The 19,657-nt window shown below is 45.8% G+C and overlaps 1 protein-coding gene across 1 annotated transcript in view; it reads right to left on the bottom strand.

Annotated features, from left to right (window-relative positions):
• PPIL2 (peptidylprolyl isomerase like 2) overlaps positions 1–19,657 on the bottom strand; it is a 139,830-nt gene that overhangs the window by 12,805 nt on the left and 107,368 nt on the right. The window contains exons 15-16 of the mRNA XM_054006054.1: positions 14,291–14,408; positions 6,239–6,295 (exon numbers count right to left, since the gene is read on the bottom strand). Of these exons, the coding sequence (XP_053862029.1) occupies positions 6,239–6,295; positions 14,291–14,408 (175 nt within the window). The remainder of the gene's footprint in view (positions 1–6,238; positions 6,296–14,290; positions 14,409–19,657) is intronic.

The following is a 19,657-nucleotide window of genomic DNA, read 5'->3' on the forward strand; positions in this document are numbered from 1 at the left end:
GTACCAGGATGAAACATTTTTATTTGGGGAAAATAATTTCCCCCTCAAGTTCATGTTTATAAAAACAAAGTACGCCTATGTTTATATATCTATGCAGTGTTGTGTATTAGACAGATTGTGTGTGTTTGTGTATAGGTGTATATATGAGGTGGATCTCTTGTGTGGGTGTGTCTGCTGACACTGAGTAGACTTTTGAGGCTGTTAACGTGAGTGAGACCAAAACAGCTGAGCCCATCCAAGGACTTAATCTAGAAGCCCAGACAGTGAAGCCCTGATGATGCTGTAGCCCCTGACCTATACAAACTGCCAGTGGAGTGACAGATGTGAATTCACTGGACCCACTTCTCCGTTTTACTCTGCCCCCAGGCCTGCTGCATGTGGAGTTGGGCTCTGTAGTGCACAATGGTTTGCGCCCCCTACATAGATTCACTATATCCTGCTCCCTTCCTCACTCCTGCAACATTTCTCTGATCCTGGAGCCCTCCCGAGCTGAAACGGGGCAGGATTTGCTGCTTAGATAACTTAGCCGTGAAGAGCTTTGCTCCTTAATGGGCTTTGATTTCAACTACAAATGATGTGATTAGTTACAAAACGGTAACAAATAGGATACATTATTATTCAGCAATATACCCTAATGTTTAGACAGAGCGTCACTGTTCAGGGCAACTGCACCTGTATTCCCCCCTCTATGATCCACTCCCAGCAGTTCCCTCTCTTGGGCAGAGACATGCATCTCTCTCCTGACTGGGGTGGGGTGGGGGTGTTCATGTTGCCCAGTTTCCTGGGTACACTGAGCTCCCCAGCAAATCAGACTGCCTAAGCAGGCCTGCTTTGCCTTTCTTCTCAGAGGCTATAAACAGTGTCATTGCCCACAGTTTTAAGGTCCCACACAGCTTTGCCTAAGCAAGCACATTCATTCTTAAAGTGAACGTATTGCATAGAAAACATTAAAATAACAAAAGAAATTATACGCATGCTAATAAGCTTACCAGAGATCACCCAACTCTAATGAGGGCTCTGGTAGGAATCAATCCTTCAAACCCTATCAAAGGGTTTTGCTGTGGTCACAGGTTCATAACAGTTGTTTGTTCAGAACAAGCACCATGAATCTGTGAGCCACTCCTTTATACAGCTTGGATCTTTGATCTGCAGAGACCACGAATAGGTAATCAGCCAGACAATGGTCCCCTACTCCTCGGGGAGGAGCTTCAAAAGGGGAGGTCTTTGCATAACTAGAGGTGGTAATTTGCATTCTCCTCCCCCAAGTATTTCCTAGGAACTTCACTTAGCTTTATTTGTCTGTCACATTGTTTAAAATAATCCTTTGAAGTTCATAACAGACCCCAAGGTTTACATTGGCCACGTCTCCCCACAAGACCAGTTACATATAACCCCGCCATAATACATAAACTTTGCATTTTTAATGCAATGGACTCCAAATATACTTAAACTTAATTCAATAAGGTTTGTCCAGGGTATCCCAAGAAATTGCCATAGCTGTCACACAACAGTCAATCACTCTGAAATAATACAATTACTTTTGATTGCTCCAGCCAACAGAGTTTAGCGAACTGCCCTATGCAGAAGAAAAGATACTATAATACAGCATGGCACTTACATTCATAGATGGGAAATGTGATTGGGGGAAAAAAGAGGAGCAAATCTACCATGACCCTGATCATATTTCCTTTGTCGGGAGCACTCAGTATGCATCCAAACATATGGTCTGACCTTCAGTAAGCAAGGTCAAGGTTTCCAATGCTGTCCTGTCCATGAATTCTGAAATCAAGTGTGAGCTGAAGAAACCTCCAAACTCAGAGGCAGAACCATCATAACGATTCAAAGGTTGCTGGCTCCTGACTAGCTGCTCACAAAACACTACAACATGACCCATGCATAAAAATCATCAATACAAATTGCACAGTGAGCCTAAGCTGTTCTTCTGGAAGTAATGTCACTGCTGCTCATGCAGTTCTCTGAATGCAAGAGGAGGGGGAGAGGGAGGTATCTTTGCATGCCAGCTAGGCAGCGTTTCTCAAATGCAGCGTGGGCTTTTCTTGCGGCCACAGACTCCTGGGCTGTGATTGGGGAGGACAGGGGGTGTTGGCAAAGCAGCAGCTCCTCCTCTGGGGCTGCCTGCAGGGGTTGGTCCATAGCCCCTTCTGGAGCCACAAACACTATAGGAGCAGGCAACCAGGGTGATTTCCCCACTTTCCCAGGGGTGTGGTGGCTCGGGCTTCAGGCTTCCGCCCTGGGGTGGTGGGCGGCAGGCTCTGGTCATGCGGCGGTGGGCTCCGTCCCCCAGCGGCAGGGTTTTGGGTGCCATCCCTGGACCCCCCCCCTCCCGCTGCCTCCTCTAGATCCCCATTGGCCCTGGCCCCCCTGCCTCCTTACCCCCCTCCTCATCCAGGGCATAATTTGTCCCCCAACATGCCAGGGCTGAGTAAGTCTGCTGTGAAAAGTGACATTAACAAATATACAAATATCACTTTTCACAGTGGCAGACTTACTAACTAGCAATCTTAAAAAAAAATCAAAACATGCAAAGCATCTTATTTTTGTTTCTATTCTGTTTAGGTCCAGTAAAGAATAGAGATAACTGTACATTATTGTTATTATTGAGTCTGCAAAAAACCCTATATAAATAAATTACAATAATATGGACATGTATATATGGGCATATTTATTTGTTTTTCCTAAAGTTAATTCAGTATTTTAGGAAAAATTCTCAGAGCAGCCACCAGCAAGAGTTGGTGGCCGCCCGCTGAGGCCACCAAAAATTATGTTGTGAGAACCCCTGAGCTAGGGTAATGATATAAAAAGGGACTCAGAGGAATGTCCCCAGGCAGTGGGCCTTCCTAAAATGCTTCTCACCCAGAAGAAAACTCCTGCCCCACACTTGGCAGAGATGGTAAATACCAAATGGTTTACACCAATTTGGGTTTTTCAATTAAGGAGTTAGAAGTCAGCAAAAGCCATTAGTTAATTTTCAAGTTAATTACAGCTTTTTTAATGTCAGGCAGTTCATTGCCAATTATCACTGGAGAGGGTAATTACTGAATTAGTCTAGGCAACTCCACTGCGGCAGGAAATCCACACAGCCCATAATACTCCTTCATTTGAAGGCACTGTCTCCTCTTCACCTCTCTTTATTTGTGTTCCCTTTCCATACCCAGCTTACCTGTTCCTTTAGCTAACGGGCCTTCAGTGACATTTATTGTCACTACTGCTGCTGGTGAGTGAGAAACACTGTCACTACAGGATTCCCCAGCAGTCTTACAACACTAACATTCTCCATCGACTCCAAAGACTCCACATTGTGCAAAGTCACATGTACCATCCCTTCAGATCCTCATTGCTCTGGGCCAAAGTATTTTACAAAACATCCTCATAGTCTAAAGCAGTGGTGGGCTTCCCGCAGCTCCCACTGGCCACAGCAAACCGTGGCCAGTGGGAGCTGCGAGGAGCCGTGCCTATGGAGAGTCAACGTTAGCAAAACGTCTCGTGGCCTGCAATCAGATTACCCTGATTGGCTACATGCTGCCCGCAGGTTGTTCACCACTGGTCTAAGCCTCAAACTCTTAATACCTGCTACTAAGCACGGCTTTGATTTCCAACCTGTAGTGACATGAATTAAAACAGTTTCTCAAGAGGAGGAACTTCCCAATGTTACTTTCCTCCTTTGCTAGTAAAATAATGCTTTTTTCCTTTTCCTGTTCTTCTTAGGAGTGCGATAAGCTTACTGAGGAATTCTTACAACGATTACGTATATGAGGCAAAATTCTATCCTTAAGTACATACATGCACCCCTACTGGCAAAAACAGAAGTTGCATGATGGAGGGAACAGCTGAGTGCAGAATTTGGCTCTCAGCATATAGTGATGTTCTTATATTGTCCAAAAGAAATAACCCTCAAATTCGTGTTGAAGCCAGAAATCTAAATAGTACGATCCGATTTAGAATCCACCAAAAAAAGGGACTTCAGATTTCAGGGACAATACTCGAGTTACAACAGAAGTTAACTTTGCAGTGAAGACAAGCTCTTAGATACAGGCAGTGCAGTTACTATAGGAATATGTTCACTCACAGCTTTTAATACTAGAACTTGTTTAGGTAAGATAGAATGTTGGCCAGGACACTGAAGTTATCCACTTTTCTTTCACAAAGTGATATGGGAGCTTTAACTTCTACCACTAGCAAGGCAAATGGGACACCTTGGCAGAAGGAGAGTAATTCAGAGAGTGCAGTTATTGCAGTGTCAGTATTGGGAACATAAACAGAACATAGTCAGAAATTACTATTGTGCTAAGTGCCAACAATATGCTTGGCTCTACAGAACACACAAAATGAAACCAATCCCTGCCTGAAAACTTACAATGGGATACACTGGGAAGCCCAGTGGAAAATAATATTTCATAGATACTAAACAGCTCTACTGTATAACCTCTAATCACACTGAGTACTACATACATTTATTTTAAGCAGTTTTTCAAATTGAGTAAAAATAGAGGCACCTGCAGCGATGGAAACAACTACGTACTACACTTTCTTTACAGATCTGCATTATATTCCTTGGCCTTTGCAATATTTGGGGTTTGAGTGGAGTAGAACCATGGGAACACCATTCCACTCACAACAGGGAATGGTCCTTAGAGTTCCCCACATTGATACTCATTGGGTTGATATTTTACCATTGTACCACAACGGTAATTGTTGCACTTCAGGGCAACTGAACCTGTATTCTCCCTTGGAACGCCCTCAAGGGCACTCTCCCTAGGCTCCCAGCTCCTCAACCATCTTGGGTAGATACCCACGTCTCTTTCCTTCGTGACTGGGGTTTTTCCAGGCTGCACAATTCCCTGCCTTCCAGGACAGTGTGTGTACTTTGCTCTCTTCCTAGAGGTAACGCACAGCGTAATGGCCCCAAAATTATAAGTTAGCACATAGCTCTTCATAAACAAGCACATTTATTCTTATGGTGAAAGTATTAAAAAACATATTAAAACAATAAAAGAACCTACACACATGGTAATAAGCTTACCAGAGATCACTCCAACTCCAACTTCGGGCTCTGATACGTGTCAGTCCTTGAAAATCCACAATTGGGTTTTCCCCATGGTTACAAGTTCATAACTGTCTCAGATTCAGAACCAGAACAACCATGCAATCCTTCCTTTATACCACTTCAGTCTTTGACCTTGGCCTCATGTAACAGGTGATAAGCAGACAAAGGTCCACTCCGTTGGGCATAGCTTCGAAAGGTTGGGTTTTTGCTTAACCGGAGGTGGGGAATTTGCAGCCAGGAAAAACTCTCCCTACATAGTTCCCAGGAAAACCACTTAACACTTTTTGTTCCAAAAGTCCATTCTTGTCTGGCACATTGTTCTCTAAAGACCTTTGAAACCCCAGGTCTCACATCTGTCACATCTCCCCCCTTGAGAGGTTACAAACAATCCCAACCCACAATGAATTCAATGGATCCCAAAGATACTTAAAAACTTAATTCTATAAGGTCTCCCAAGAATGTTGCAGGAAATTGCTGTATCTGTCACAGTAATGACATGCGGGTGCAAAATAAAAGGCGCTCAGAAGAGTTGGCCCTATGCAATAGCTCAGTGTTCTATGCCGCTGCACAGGAAGCACTGGGTCACGACTGACCTACTGGTTGGCAGTTCCTGAAGTGATGAAGTCAGAGTGTTGAACAGGTAATCTCCTGAGTCACAGTGATGTGTGTGTAAATATTTAAAAAAAAAAAAGATAGAGAGAGTGCTGACTGTTCCATTCTTGACCATTCCTGGAGGCCCATTAACAGAAAAATCTCACAATAATTAGGTTACTGATGATGTGATGATGATGAAAGAGTGGACGGGGAGAAAAATGATGGCAAAGGGAATGCCTGACTAGTGGTGGTGCTGGAATACCCACTACCTACTCAGGGCCAAGAGGAGTGTGCTCTGCCACAAAATAAGTGAAAGGAGAAAAGAGACATGAACAAAATTAGACATTAAAAGTCTATTTCCAGGTGTCAGACCTAGAGAAATGTGTGGGAAATCAGCTAATGAGCATGGAAAGAAAGAGGAATATTTCTCAATGAAGGCCCGCAGAGATGAGTCCAGAATTTGCTATTAAACCAGGATTTTGCTTCAAATCAACTGTAAAAGTTACCAGACTCATTTCCATGCCTTGAAAGTACACAGGACATACTATATGCATGATGTAGTTCTATTCCTTCTCTTACCTTCCAAAAATTGTGTGCTTCTTGTCCAGGTATGTGCAGGAGCGAAAAGTGATAAAGCTGAAAGGAGACACAAACATGACACTCATTATATGACCCTCAAGATTCAACAATATTTTAAAAGCTAACTATGTTTTAAAAGAATGTACATGGCAACCCACTATGATGAGACTTTAACCATCTCCCTTCTGTGGGGAGTACAATGAATGACTTATCATATTTTACTTTTTGTGGACTGTATCTGACAACAGTCAGTTCTTTACCCCTCATTTTTTGATACTTTTATTCCAGTTTCTCACACACTGCCCTCTTTACCATTTTAACAAATAACTTATGCAAACGCCTTTGACTGAGCTGAATATCCTCTTCTGTGAACGTTCAGATTCTAAGAACGCCATTGTAGGTTAGCCAGGCGTTATGGCTCCTGCTCCTGAATTACATTATATTTACACGGATCAGGATTCTGTATCTGGCAAAGAACTTTAAAGACAGTGTTCCACTATGTCAGTTCCAATTTTCAAAACAGATCTGATTTTCACCATTTACCATATTTATTTTTTTTTACAGTTAAAGGGAAGCTAGATTGGCCTGTTTATAATCCACCTCTCTTATTGGCTCAGTAATGCCACATTTAGGTTGCAAACACAGCAGAAGAATATTTAAACTAAACAGTGTTCCATTGAAATAATAAAACTCAAAACTTTTGTTGCTATTATGTTTTGTTTTAAGTTTTGCAAAACTTAAATGTAGGGGCTAAGATATCATTTGCAAAGTAAGCTCAATCACTCAAACTTTTTTGAATGGCTTAACATTTCTTTGGAAGATCTGACCACAACTGTATATAGTGCAGAGGTTCTCATAGCGTGGTCTGTGGACACTGATGGTCCCTGGAGAGTTGGCTAGCACATAGTGCTGGCTCTCCTCCTTGTTTCCATCTGTTATATAGCATTCTAGACAACTAAAAATAAAACATTTTCCTAATAGCACTTTTCCATGTATCCAAGTGCTGTAGTTGCCACAGGGAAATTATGTGATTGTAAATGGGAGAGGATGCCATCTGCAAGGTAATTTCTCTATTAAGATGTGGTTAACCCCATGAAAAGGTTTGGAAATCCTTGGGTTAATGCATGAGTCTCTCAAGGGGTGCACATTAAATTTAATCTTCTTTCTACATGCTCTGTATCTTATTCTCAGTTGTACAATAATCAGACCAGCAGAAGTCAATCAGATAACGATATACCAAAAATACCTGAGAGCTAACATGGGCCATATAAAATATTGAAAGCTAATCATTCATGAGGACAGCCAAAACAAAACAAAGCAAACAGGGAATTAATCAAATTCCTGAGGATTCCTGAGATGAAGTCTGAGTTTTACTCAAGTCCTTTTCAGTACCAGATGCTTATAAAAATGATCTATTGTAACTTTGTACAGTGAGCCTACCTACTTACCTACCTCATTCTACATCAGTGTGACTATCACCTGTATAGGTGAGCCATTCATACAGCTTCTAAATTAGCAACAGTTCTCAGAATATTCTAAACATTGTCTATGAAATCTTATAAAAGCAAGCAGCAGGAGAGTCTCAAGGACTTCATGCTGTAAAAGGAACTTCATGTAAATTTACAGTAACAAGGAAAAATAATTTCCTGGTGCAAGTGCTGGAGGAACCAACTAGGGGCAAAGCTTTTCTTGACCTGCTGCTCACAAACAGGGAAGAACTAGTAGGGGAAGCAAAAGTGGATGGGAACCTGGGAGGCAGTGACCATGAGATGGTCGAGTTCAGGATCCTGACACAAGGAAGAAAGGAGAGCAGCAGAATACGGACCCTGGACTTCAGAAAAGCAGACTTTGACTCCCTCAGGGAACAGATGGGCAGGATCCCCTGGGAGAATAACATGAAGGGCAAAGGGGTCCAGGAGAGCTGGCTGTATTTTAAAGAATCCTTATTGAGGTTGCAGGAACAAACCATCCCGATGTGTAGAAAGAATAGTAAATATGGCAGGCGACCAGCTTGGCTAAACAGTGTAATCCTTGCTGATCTTAAACGCAAAAAAGAGGCTTATAAGGAGTGGAAGATTGGACAAATGACCAGGGAGGAGTATAAAAATATTGCTCAGGCGTGCAGGAGTGAAATCAGGAAGGCCAAATCACACTTGGAGTTGCAGTTAGCAAGAGATGTTAAGAGTAACAAGAAGGGTTTCTTCAGGTATGTTAGCAACAAGAAGAAAATCAAGGAAAGTGTGGGCCCCTTACTGAATGAGGGAGGCAACCTAGTGACCGAGGATGTGGAAAAAGCTAACGTACTCAATGATTTTTTTGCCTCTGTCTTCACGCACAAGGTCAGCTCCCAGATTGCTGCACTGGGCAGTACAGCATGGGGAGAAGGTGGCCAACCCTCTGTGGAGAAAGAAGTGGTTCGGGACTATTTAGAAAAACTGGACGTGCACAAGTCCATGGGGCCGGATGCGCTGCATCCGAGGGTGCTAAAGGAGTTGGCGGGTGAGATTGCAGAGCCATTAGCCATTATTTTTGAAAACTCATGGCGATCGGGGGAGGTCCCAGATGACTGGAAAAAGGCTAATGTAGTGCCCATCTTTAAAAAAGGGAAGGAGGAGGATCCGGGGAACTACAGGCCAGTCAGCCTCACCTCAGTCCCTGGAAAAATCATGGAGCAGGTCCTCAAGGAATCAATTATGAAACATTTAGAGGAGAGGAAAGTGATCAGGAACAGTCAGCATGGATTCACGAAGGGGAAGTCGTGCCTGACTAACCTAATTGCCTTCTATGATGAGATAACTGGCTCTGTGGATGAGGGGAAAGCAGTGGATGTGTTATTTCTTGACTTTAGCAAAGCTTTTGATACTGTCTCCCACAGTATTCTTGCCACCAAGTTAAAGAAGTATGGGCTGGATGAATGGACTGTAAGGTGGATAGAAAGCTGGCTAGATCGTCGGGCTCAACGGGTAGTGATCAATGGCTCCATGTCTAGTTGGCAGCCGGTTTCAAGTGGAGTGCCCCAAGGGTCGGTCCTGGGGCCGGTTTTGTTTAATATCTTTATTAATGATCTGGAGGATGGTGTGGACTGCACTCTCAGCAAGTTTGCAGATGACACTAAACTAGGAGGCGTGGTAGATACACTAGAGGGTAGGGATCGGATACAGAGGGACCTAGACAAATTAGAGGATTGGGCAGAAAAAAACCTGATGAGGTTCAACAAGGACAAGTGCAGAGTCCTGCACTTAGGACGGAAGAATCCCATGCACTGCTACAGACTAGGGACCGAATGGCTAGGTAGCAGTTCTGCTGAAAAGGACCTAGGGGTCACAGTGGACGAGAAGCTGGATATGAGTCAACAGTGTGCTCTTGTTGCCAAGAAGGCTAACGGCATTTTGGGCTGTATAAGTAGGGGCATTGCCAGCAGATCGAGGAACGTGATCGTTCCCCTTTATTCGACATTGGTGAGGCCTCATCTGGAATACTGTGTCCAGTTTTGGTCCCCACACTACAAGAAGGATGTGGAAAAATTGGAAAGAGTCCAGCGGAGGGCAACAAAAATGATTAGGGGTCTGGAGCACATGACTTATGAGGAGAGGCTGAGAGAACTGGGATTGTTTAGTCTCCAGAAGAGAAGAATGAGGGGGGATTTGATAGCAGCCTTCAACTACCTGAAGGGGGGTTCCAAAGAGGATGGAGCTCGGCTGTTCTCAGTGGTGGCAGATGACAGAACAAGGAGCAATGGTCTCAAGTTGCAGTGGGGGAGGTCCAGGTTGGATATCAGGAAAAACTATTTCACTAGGAGGGTGGTGAAACACTGGAATGCGTTACCTAGGGAGGTGGTGGAGTCTCCTTCCTTGGAGGTTTTTAAGGCCCGGCTTGACAAAGCCCTGGCTGGGATGATTTAGCTGGGAATTGGTCCTGCTTTGAGCAGGGGGTTGGACTAGATGACCTCTTGAGGTCCCTTCCAACTCTGATATTCTATGATTCTATGATTCTATGAAAGTAGATGTTCTGACACAATAGCAGTAAATCACACAGAGTATGAACAGTAGCTCTTGCGAGTTGTTCCAAATCATTTCCTATAATGTGTTTCCTAGGTACTTGAAAGAGGGCTGGCTCTAGGCACCAGCACTCCAAGCATGTGATTGGGGCAGCACTTTCCAATGGGTAGCACTCCGGCTCCTCCTCTTTTTTTTTTGCTTGGGGCTCAAAAAGCCGGGAGCCAGCCCTGAGTGGAGATGAGCTGAGGCAGTAGGGGGCGTGGGGAGGGCCGCAGGAAGTTACCCGGGGGTGGGGAGAGCGCAGAGGAACCACTTCCTCCCCCTCTCCCCCAGCTCACCTCCGCCTGCTGCCCTGAGCAAGCCTGGGAGGGAGGAGTAGGAGGGGAAATGCGGTGTGCCTGGGGGAGGAGGCGGGGGCGGAGACTTGGGGAAGGGGTTGGAATGGGGCAGGGAAGGGGCGGACTTGGGGCAGGATCGGGGGGGGGGGGGGGGGGGGGAAATGTTTTTGCTTGGGGCGGCAAAAAACTTGGAGCCAGCCCTGACTTGAAATATCTTATTTAAAGAAACCTCCACTATCCACTAGTTGATTTAGCATCAGTAATCTGGCAATAATGTTCAGCTTCAAGATAGGCTCGAAGGGCTTGATCCTACAAGGTGCTCAGCACTTTGGTCCCAGTGCAGCAAACTACTTAAGCAAGTCCTTAGCTTTAAGCATGTGAGTAATCTTATTAAAGACAATGGGACTATTACTCATGTATTTAAAGTTAATCACATGCCTAAGTGAAGGTGCTATAGTGCTCAGCACCTTGCAGGATTGAGCCATAAGAGAATGTCTTTTTAAAAGTTCCATAGTAGGAACAACCTCTTTTCTCTGAAGAGCCAGGGAAAATGAACAAAAACTACAAATTACGAAACAGGGAACTCTACTGATGATATCAAAAACACAAAGGAACTAAGGCCTTGGCTACACTTGCGAGTTACAGCGCTGTAAAGACTCCCCCAGCGCTGTAACTCACTCCCCATCCACACTGGCAAGGGATTTGTAGCGCTGTATCTCCGTGGTTGCAGCGCTGCATGTACTCCACCTCTCTGAGAGGAATAGCAAGTATTGCGCTGCCGCTGCAGCGCCAGTATGGCCGCCCAATGCGCTGTGACTGGCCTCCAGAATTATTCGGCAGTATCACACAATGCCTGTTCTAGCCACTCTGGTCATCAGTTCAAACTCTACTGCCCTGGCCTCAAGTAACCAACCATGGGACCGACTCTTTACATTCCCCGGGAATTTTAAAAATCCCCTTCCTGTTTGCTCAGCCCGGCGTGGTGTGGAGTGCTATCAGTGAATCTTTCCAGGTGACCATGCCTCCACGCGCCAAGCGAGCCCCAGCATGGAGCAATGGCGAGTTGCTGGACCTCATCAGTGTTTGGGAGGAGGAAGCTGTACAGTCCCAGCTGCACTCCAGCCGTAGGAATTACGATATCTTCGGGAAGGTATCAAAGGACATGATGGAAAGGGGCCATGACCGGGACGCCCTGTAGTGCAGGATTAAAGTGAAGGAGCTGCGGAGTGCCTACCGCAAAGCCCGCGACGCAAATGGCCCCTCGGGTGCTCCTCCCGCGACCTGCCGATTCTACAAAGAGCTGGATGCGATACTTGGAGTTAATCGCACCGCCACTCCGAGCACCACCATGGACACTTCAGAGCCGGTGGGGGGGGGGGGGGGAGGAAGAGGAGGAGGAGGAAAACGGGAGTGATGGTGGTGGGCTGGATGGAGACACCCCGGAATCCCTGGAGCCATGCAGCTAGGAGCTCTTCTCGAGCCAGGAGGAAGGTAGCCAGTCACAGCGGCCGGTACTTGGTGGAGGACAAACAGAAGAGCACGTTCCCGGTAAGTGTTTTTTTTTTTTTGGGGAAGGAATTTTTTCGGTGCGGGCTCTTTGGGAGAGGAGGGTTAGGCATGCATGCCTAGATGCGGAATAGTACATTGATGTGGTTTATCACATCGCAGTAATCGGCCTCGGTAATCTCCTCTAATGTCTCATCCAGAACGTGTGCAATGCGCTTGCGCAGGTTTATCGGGAGAGCCACCGTGGTCCTTGTCCCAGCCAGGCTAACGTGTCCACGCCACTGTGCCGCGAGGGGCGGGGGGACCATTGCTGCACACAGGCAAGCTGCATATGGGCCAGGGTGGAAGCCGCATTGCAGTAGAAGACCCTCCCTTGCTTCCCAGGTCACCCTCAGCAGTGATATATCGTCCAGGACGAACTTCTGTGGAAAATGTTGGGACAGTGTTCAGTGTAGGTGCCCCCTGAAGCTGTTGGCTTTCCCCAAGGCACAGAAACCCAGAGGACAGTGCAGCCCTGAAACAATCAGTCCCCCTTACTCACCATTTTGAGGCTCCCGTGGGATGTGTGTGCTCTATTTCGGACGGGAAAATTATGCTATTGTGTAGACCCTGTGTGTTTTCTACTCCGGTTTTCGGCCAAGTCCAGCTTCCCATACAGAGATCGCCAGCGGCCCTTTAAACGGCCAAAGGCACACTCCACAGTCATTCGGCACCATCTCAGCCTGTAGTTGAACCGTTCCTTGCTGCTGTCAAGGCTCCCTGTGTAGGGTTTCACGGGCCACGGCATTAACGGGATCTCCAAGGATCACAATGGGCATTTCAACTTCCCCTACCGTGATCTTCCGCTCTGGGGAAAAAAGTCCCGGCCTGCATCTTCCTGAACAGCCAAGTGTTCCGAAAGATGCGTGTGTCATGCACCTTTCCGGGCCAGCCTGTGTTAATGTCAATGAAACGCCCACGGTGATCCACAAGCGCCTGGAGAACCATAGAGAAATACCCCTTCCAATTAACGTACTCGGATCCTAGGTGGGGTGGTGCCAGAATAGGAATGTGCGTCCCATCTATCGCCCCTCCACAGTTAGGGAATCCCATTTGTGCAAAGCCACCCACTATTTCCTGCACGTTACCCAGAGTCACGGTTCTTCTGAGTAGGATGCGATTAATAGCCTTGCAAACTTGCATCAACATTATTCCAACGGTCGACTTTCTCACTCCAAACTGGTTTGCGACCGACCGGTAGCTGTCTGGAGTTGCCAGCTTCCAGATTGCAATAGCCACCCGCTTCTCCACTGGCAGGACAGGTCTCAATCTCGTGTCCTTGTGCTGCAGGGTGGGGGCAAGCTTCTCACACAGTGCCATGAAAGTGACTTTTCTCATCCGAAAGTTCTGCAGCCACTGCTCGTCATCCCAGACTTCCATGACTATGTGATCCCACCACTCGGTGCTTGTTTCCCGAGCCCAAAAGCGGCATTCCATGGTGCTGAGCATGTCCGTGAATGCCACAAGCAATTTCGTGTCGTACGTGTTACGCGGCTCGATAGTATCGTTGGACTCCTCACCCTCATTCTCACTGTCACTTTGGATCTTAAGGAATAGTTCGACAGCCAAACGTGACGTGCTGGCGAGACTCATCAGCATACGCCTCAGCAGTTCGGACTCCATTTCCCGCAGACAGATCGCGCTGCATAGAAACCACTGAAAGATGGTGCCAAAGGTGGACGGAAACTAAGGGATTTCTGGGATGCGAAGCGATGCATCACGGGGCATTGGGACAGGACCCAGAATCCCCCGCACCCACGCCCCCTTCCAACAACCCACGGCGCCAGAATGGGAAAAGGTGCTCTGTGGGATAGCTGCCCATAATGCACTGCTCCCAACAGCGCTGCAATTGCCGCAAATGTGGCCATGACAGTGTGCTGGGCAGCTATCAGTGTGGACAGACTGCAGTGCTTTCCCTACTCAGCTGCACAAAATCAGGTTTAACTCAGCGCTGTACATCTGCAAGTGTAGCCAAGGCCTAAGGATCTTCATGGCATGCTTCAAGTTGCTCTGATCTTAGTGTTTAAAATGGGTCTTACACTTTGCTGGTATCAATACGAAGTACTTGGGAGAGCATTTCATTCTGGTGTATCATAAGTAGTTAATAGAATTCCATTTATTTTCTTACCTCCATAAGATAACCCCTTATAGAATAGCAAGTGACCACTTACAATTGTGATTTGTTGCTGTTGGGTCCTGAATTGGCCATGCTAAGAATACCACGTCCAGTGTGGGACAGATTTGGCTTGAACTCATCTTTAAAAGGTTTTCCCCAATAAGACTCTCCTCCTAAAAACAAAAACAAAACAAACAACCCTGATGTTTGCTCTTCATTAGATTCCCATTACCCTTCAAATTGCTCCCAGCACTCATACTTATTTGGCGGTGCTGCCATAGTGTTCAGGTTTATGGGGCTCCTGACTCCTTGGGATACGTTTTCATTTCCTTTCCCACTACCACTCGGATGCCTGAGTGTCCCCATGAAATCAAATTTTGGAATTATCAACACAGCACACGGCCCCCACACTGCTCTCATCGAGTGTGACTGATAAGATTGTTTATTGGCTGCATTATATATTCTGTGCACCAAGGGTTCTCAGGGATTTAATTTTTTACTGCTGGCCCATCAAAGCACAACCTTCTTTGTGCGACGTTAAATCCTGAAAGGTGTTTTCCTGACAAAAATAAAGGCAACGAGCAGAAAATTACCAGTTTAATTGCACTCTGGATACTCTGTTGCTGCTGTGAGGTTTGGAAATTATTTACTACTGTATTAAATACACTTTCATAGGATCAATAAAGTATATGGTATAGAGCCCAATACCGAACTAAGAACTCAGCAGTTCAACTCCTAACTAAGCAATTTGGCTCAGTGTAAGGGGATATACTTCATCCAAATTGACACAGTAATTTAGACATTCTGGACCAGATCCTTGGCTGCTGTAAACAGACGTAGCTCCACTGAAGTCAAGGGAACTGTGTAGATTTGCATCAGCTGGGGATCTGGCCATCTAAGCCTTATTTCTTTCTATCTGCTGCTATTGAAAAAAGGGTCTGCGAGACTGCAGCTCTTTCTGCTGGGCTGTCATTTCTACATTATTTATGACAGATCTGACATTTTCACTTTCATCCCGGATCACTCCTAATAAGAAAAAAAATGCTGAGATGAGTCATTTCCATAGTTTTACAGTCAACTCCATAATCTTGTTTGACAAACCATGAAGAATATTTCACCTTAGCACAGGATTAGAAAGCACGCAAACACAAAAATATCAGAATAGGGAAGCAGGCTGGCTCATCTGCAGAACAGGCTTGAGAACCCTCTGGAGTAACCATATCGCTAGCAAAGCAGCGGTTCACTAACGGATCTGCAATACTCAGTGGCTATTTGCAGATGTACACAGGAAAGAAATTTTATGATACAATTGGACAGTAGAGCAGAGAGAGTACCCACTGAGGAGAAGGGAAATAGGCTGCTATCTAAAGCCCAGTACAGAAAACTGCAAATATGTATCAAGAAAGAGACTCTGGGGAAACCTATTCATACTGACTTCACAATATTGTCTAATAATCAAGCATTGCAGGTAGACAGCTGTAAATGCAGATGCATGTGGATCTAAACAAATGTGAAATCTCAGGAGAAACTGAACCTCCTAAGGACCCAATTAATCTTGTTCAAAAGACCTGTTAATAAAGTTGTCAAATTGCAGAGCTGGCAATATTCAAGAGGGGGCAAAGAGAGACTCTTCTAACACCATGGGGTGTTCCTGTAATCAGGAGTAAAGAGTTACTGATTACATCCTTGATATTTGGCTACTGAATATTTTAAGGTCAGCTACAACTCAGTGTGACTTTGTCTGGCAATCTCTCACTGTGTTATATAAGGAGCATGAGGAAAAGCTGTTACAACAGTGGTCAGCCTTGATACATTGAAGAGAATTCCTTTGAGAAACAATTACTCTAGAGTAAATCAGATGTAGTCAACTTAATAATTGTAACATATCCTGCTTAGAAGCCAGTACTGTACTTTGCTAGTAATTCTCCTTTTCCATTCTGTGCTCTATTTTGGGACGGAGATGTGCAGAAGGAAGGAATGGTGAGAATGGTTTGGCAGCTGAAATATAACGAGGTATAGAGAATCCGTAAGTGTGTGTAGTATTTATGTCTTGTGTTTTTGAAAAATGGGAGTAATCTTTTCTAGAAGGAGTTGCATACTTATATATTGTACTCGCCTGTCATTAAGGATGTCTGAGGCGGGGTGGAGATGGGGGGGGAGGGGGGACAATATAGAAAGAATGGATACAAGCAGGTTACCTCAAGGGGGTACTGTGAGTCTAATTGCCCATGCTCTCCTAGCCAGTCATTCCACAGCAAGAGCTAGTGGCTGCTTACATGTATGTTGAAGCAGTTGGAATGAGTCAGAAGAAGCTGGAGAGAGGTTGTGTATTAAGCTACAGTTTTGGCTGGTGGGTCTGTTTGTGTCCCTGGAAGAGACAACTGGGCAGAGGTGCTGGGCCCAAGATTTCCACCAAAGAGGGTTAGACTTGTGCCATTTGTTACCAGCCCTGCTTCAGAAAACAGTGCTCCTGAATTTGTAAATAAACAAAATTACAGAAAGAAAATAGTCTGACTCCGTATCATCAATTTCTGATCCAAACACGAACCAGACCCGCAAGGCCCTGAAAATCCACAACTGCTGGCAAAAGGACAATACATATGAGAATTCCACTGTCAGTACACCCTGGCTACTGCTAGGAGATAGTCACCCCACCCATCATAATTGCCCCATCTTTCCTTTGCACTGTTTCTTTGATTGGCCAACTAAACTTGCAGTCCTCAGGTCTGTTTCTGTAACACTGTTGTCAAGCTGGCGTAACTCATTCCACTGCCTTACAACAGCATCAAACTGGTGTCAATGGAGTCAGGAAGCAAGCCCTCCATTTTTATGCTCCACCCAAATTGGATCCATTTGTACACAAGTAACAAGTTTTATTTCAATTTCCCTTAGGAAACTACATTTCACTTCAAAGAGTCTCTTTGAAGAAACTCCTAATTAACTGCCAAACACATGTCTATTGGCACACATCTCAAAACAGAGGGGCAACTGCTGCCTAGAAATTTTCAGAACCGTGTATACAAATGGATCCAACTGGGATAGAGCATAGAAGTGGAGGGCCCAATTCCTGACTGTTACACCATTGTACGGCATTGGAGTTACACCACTGTCAAGCTGGTGTCATAGAGTGGAGAATAAAGCCTGGGGACTTACTGACCAGAGGAGCAACTCGGAAGGAAAGAGGAAAATTGTGCATGACAGACTGTTCTCCCTGGCCCAACAAGCAAACAGCATGAACAGCATGCTGACAGGAGCAATGAGCCATGATCTTTATGTTTCCTGATATTTATTTTCTTAGGATTTCATTCAAGTTCATAAGCACAGGGCTAGAAATCTTATGTACACAATAGCTAATTTCAATTTATTTTCAACTATCTGAAAAGCTAATGTTTTAGAAAATCGTTACAATATTCAGTTCAGTGCCTCCCTGCAGCCGTCCATGACAGAGCTGTTTCGAAAGCTCATTTTGTCTGGCTAGGAGCTTTGGGCAAGGGCAGAGCACTAAAACTCTTGAGGCTGGAAAGTCTAAGCAGAACACGGACTCTGAGAGTCTGCGGAAGCCTGGCAGTATAGGCCAGTGAGTGGAGGTGGGGATGCCGGGGCAGCAATATGTTATAGGAAACAATTAATAAAAAAAAAAAAAGCTATTCTACTTAATTTAAAAACAGCAAGGATGCACTCCATGGCAAACTCTCGTTAACCTCTGGAACCATTCCAAGTGCCTGCCTGAAGCAACGGCAGAGACAGGCAGCTAAAATGATGAAAAATAAAACATTCTTACTGAAAACCAGAGTTTTCTCTCTGAAGACTGTTTAAGATCATTTTCAGGTACTCCCACATCAATCCTATGTACGTACATGGATCGGAAGCATGTATCTAATGGTTAGATAAAAGGGACTGAGAACTGAGATTCTGTTTCTCTGCCTAACTCTGTCATTGGCTCATTGTATGACCTTGGGAAAGTAATTCAACTCTTTGCACCCCTCGATCTAAGGTACTCATATAACTCCCATTACCACTGGGTCTGAGCATCTCACGATCTTTAATACATTTATTCTCTCAGAGCCCTTGGGAGGTAGGGCAGTGCTACATCCCCCCTGCCCATTTTATAGTTGGAAATGTGAGGTACAGAGAGACTAAGTGACCTGACCAGGGTCATGCAGGAAGTCTAGGCCCCGCTCTGGTACTCCAGCTGGGGTGGGGGCTGCACCATGCAGCTCCCAGACGCTGCAGCATGGTCCCGCTCCGGCTAGGGAGCAGGGTCGGGGGCCGCACCAGGCATGGCTCTGCGTAGGAGCTGGAGAAGAGACATGCCGCTGCTTCCGGGAGCTGCTTGAGGTAAGCGCCGCTGGGAGCCTCTCCCTACGCCCCAATCCCCTGGCCCAGCGCTGATCCCCCTCCCGCCATCCAAACCACTCAATTCCAGCCTGAACCACCCTCCTGAACCCTAAAGGTCTCATCCCCAGCCCCACCCCTGCCCAGAGCCCCCCCTCATACCCCACTCCCCCATCCCAGACAGAGCCCTCCCCCACCCCAGCCTGGAGCCCCCTCCTGCACCCTGAACTCCTTATTTCTGGCCCCACCCCAGAGCCCATCCCCCCAGCCAGAGCCCTGACCTTCTCCTGCACACCAACCCCAATTTTGTGAGCATTCATGGCCCACCATACAATTTTTATTCCCAGATGTGGCCCTTGGGCCAAAAAGTTTGCCTACCCCGGCATAGACCACATTTCCTCTCAGTTTACTCACATGTAAAATGATGCTAATGAACACCTGCTCCCCTACAGGGGAACTGTGGTGTGTAAGTATTTGCAAAGATTCTTGAGATTCCTATATGAAAAGTGCTACAGAAGCAGTCTCAGGGCAAGTTCACACTACAAAATTAAGTTAACCTAAGTTACATTGACATACAACCACTGCAATAATTAAATCGCTTTTGTGTGTCCACACTATGCTCCTTGTGTCAGCGGTGCGTGTCCTCACTAGCAGCACAGCACTTGCATCGATGCAGAGAGCAATGCACCATAGGTAACTATCCCACTGTGCAACTTGCCACCATCTAGCACAGGGTGTTTTGGGAAAGGTTTGCAATGCCTCCTGGGGGCAAGTGAGTTGTGTAGGGGTGACTGGGAACATGATTTCAACATTCCATAATGCAGTTTTCTCTATCCCACAATTTTATCTGCATCTCATAATATTTCACGCCTCTTTTCAAAAGCCCCGCAAACAGTGTTCCATCTAATTTTTCACACACACATGCGGAATGGATTTTGTTATGTGCACCAATATGGAATTGATGCGACACACATCACCTCCATATTGGTGTACATAACAAAATTCATGTGGCAGGGGGTGAGGCAGAGGGGTTCAGAGTGTAGGAGTGGGGCTCAGGACTGGGTTAGATGGTTGGGGTACAGGGGGT

This window comes from Malaclemys terrapin, chromosome 16, assembly GCF_027887155.1.
Source record: "Malaclemys terrapin pileata isolate rMalTer1 chromosome 16, rMalTer1.hap1, whole genome shotgun sequence".
Classification (NCBI taxonomy): domain Eukaryota; kingdom Metazoa; phylum Chordata; order Testudines; family Emydidae; genus Malaclemys; species Malaclemys terrapin.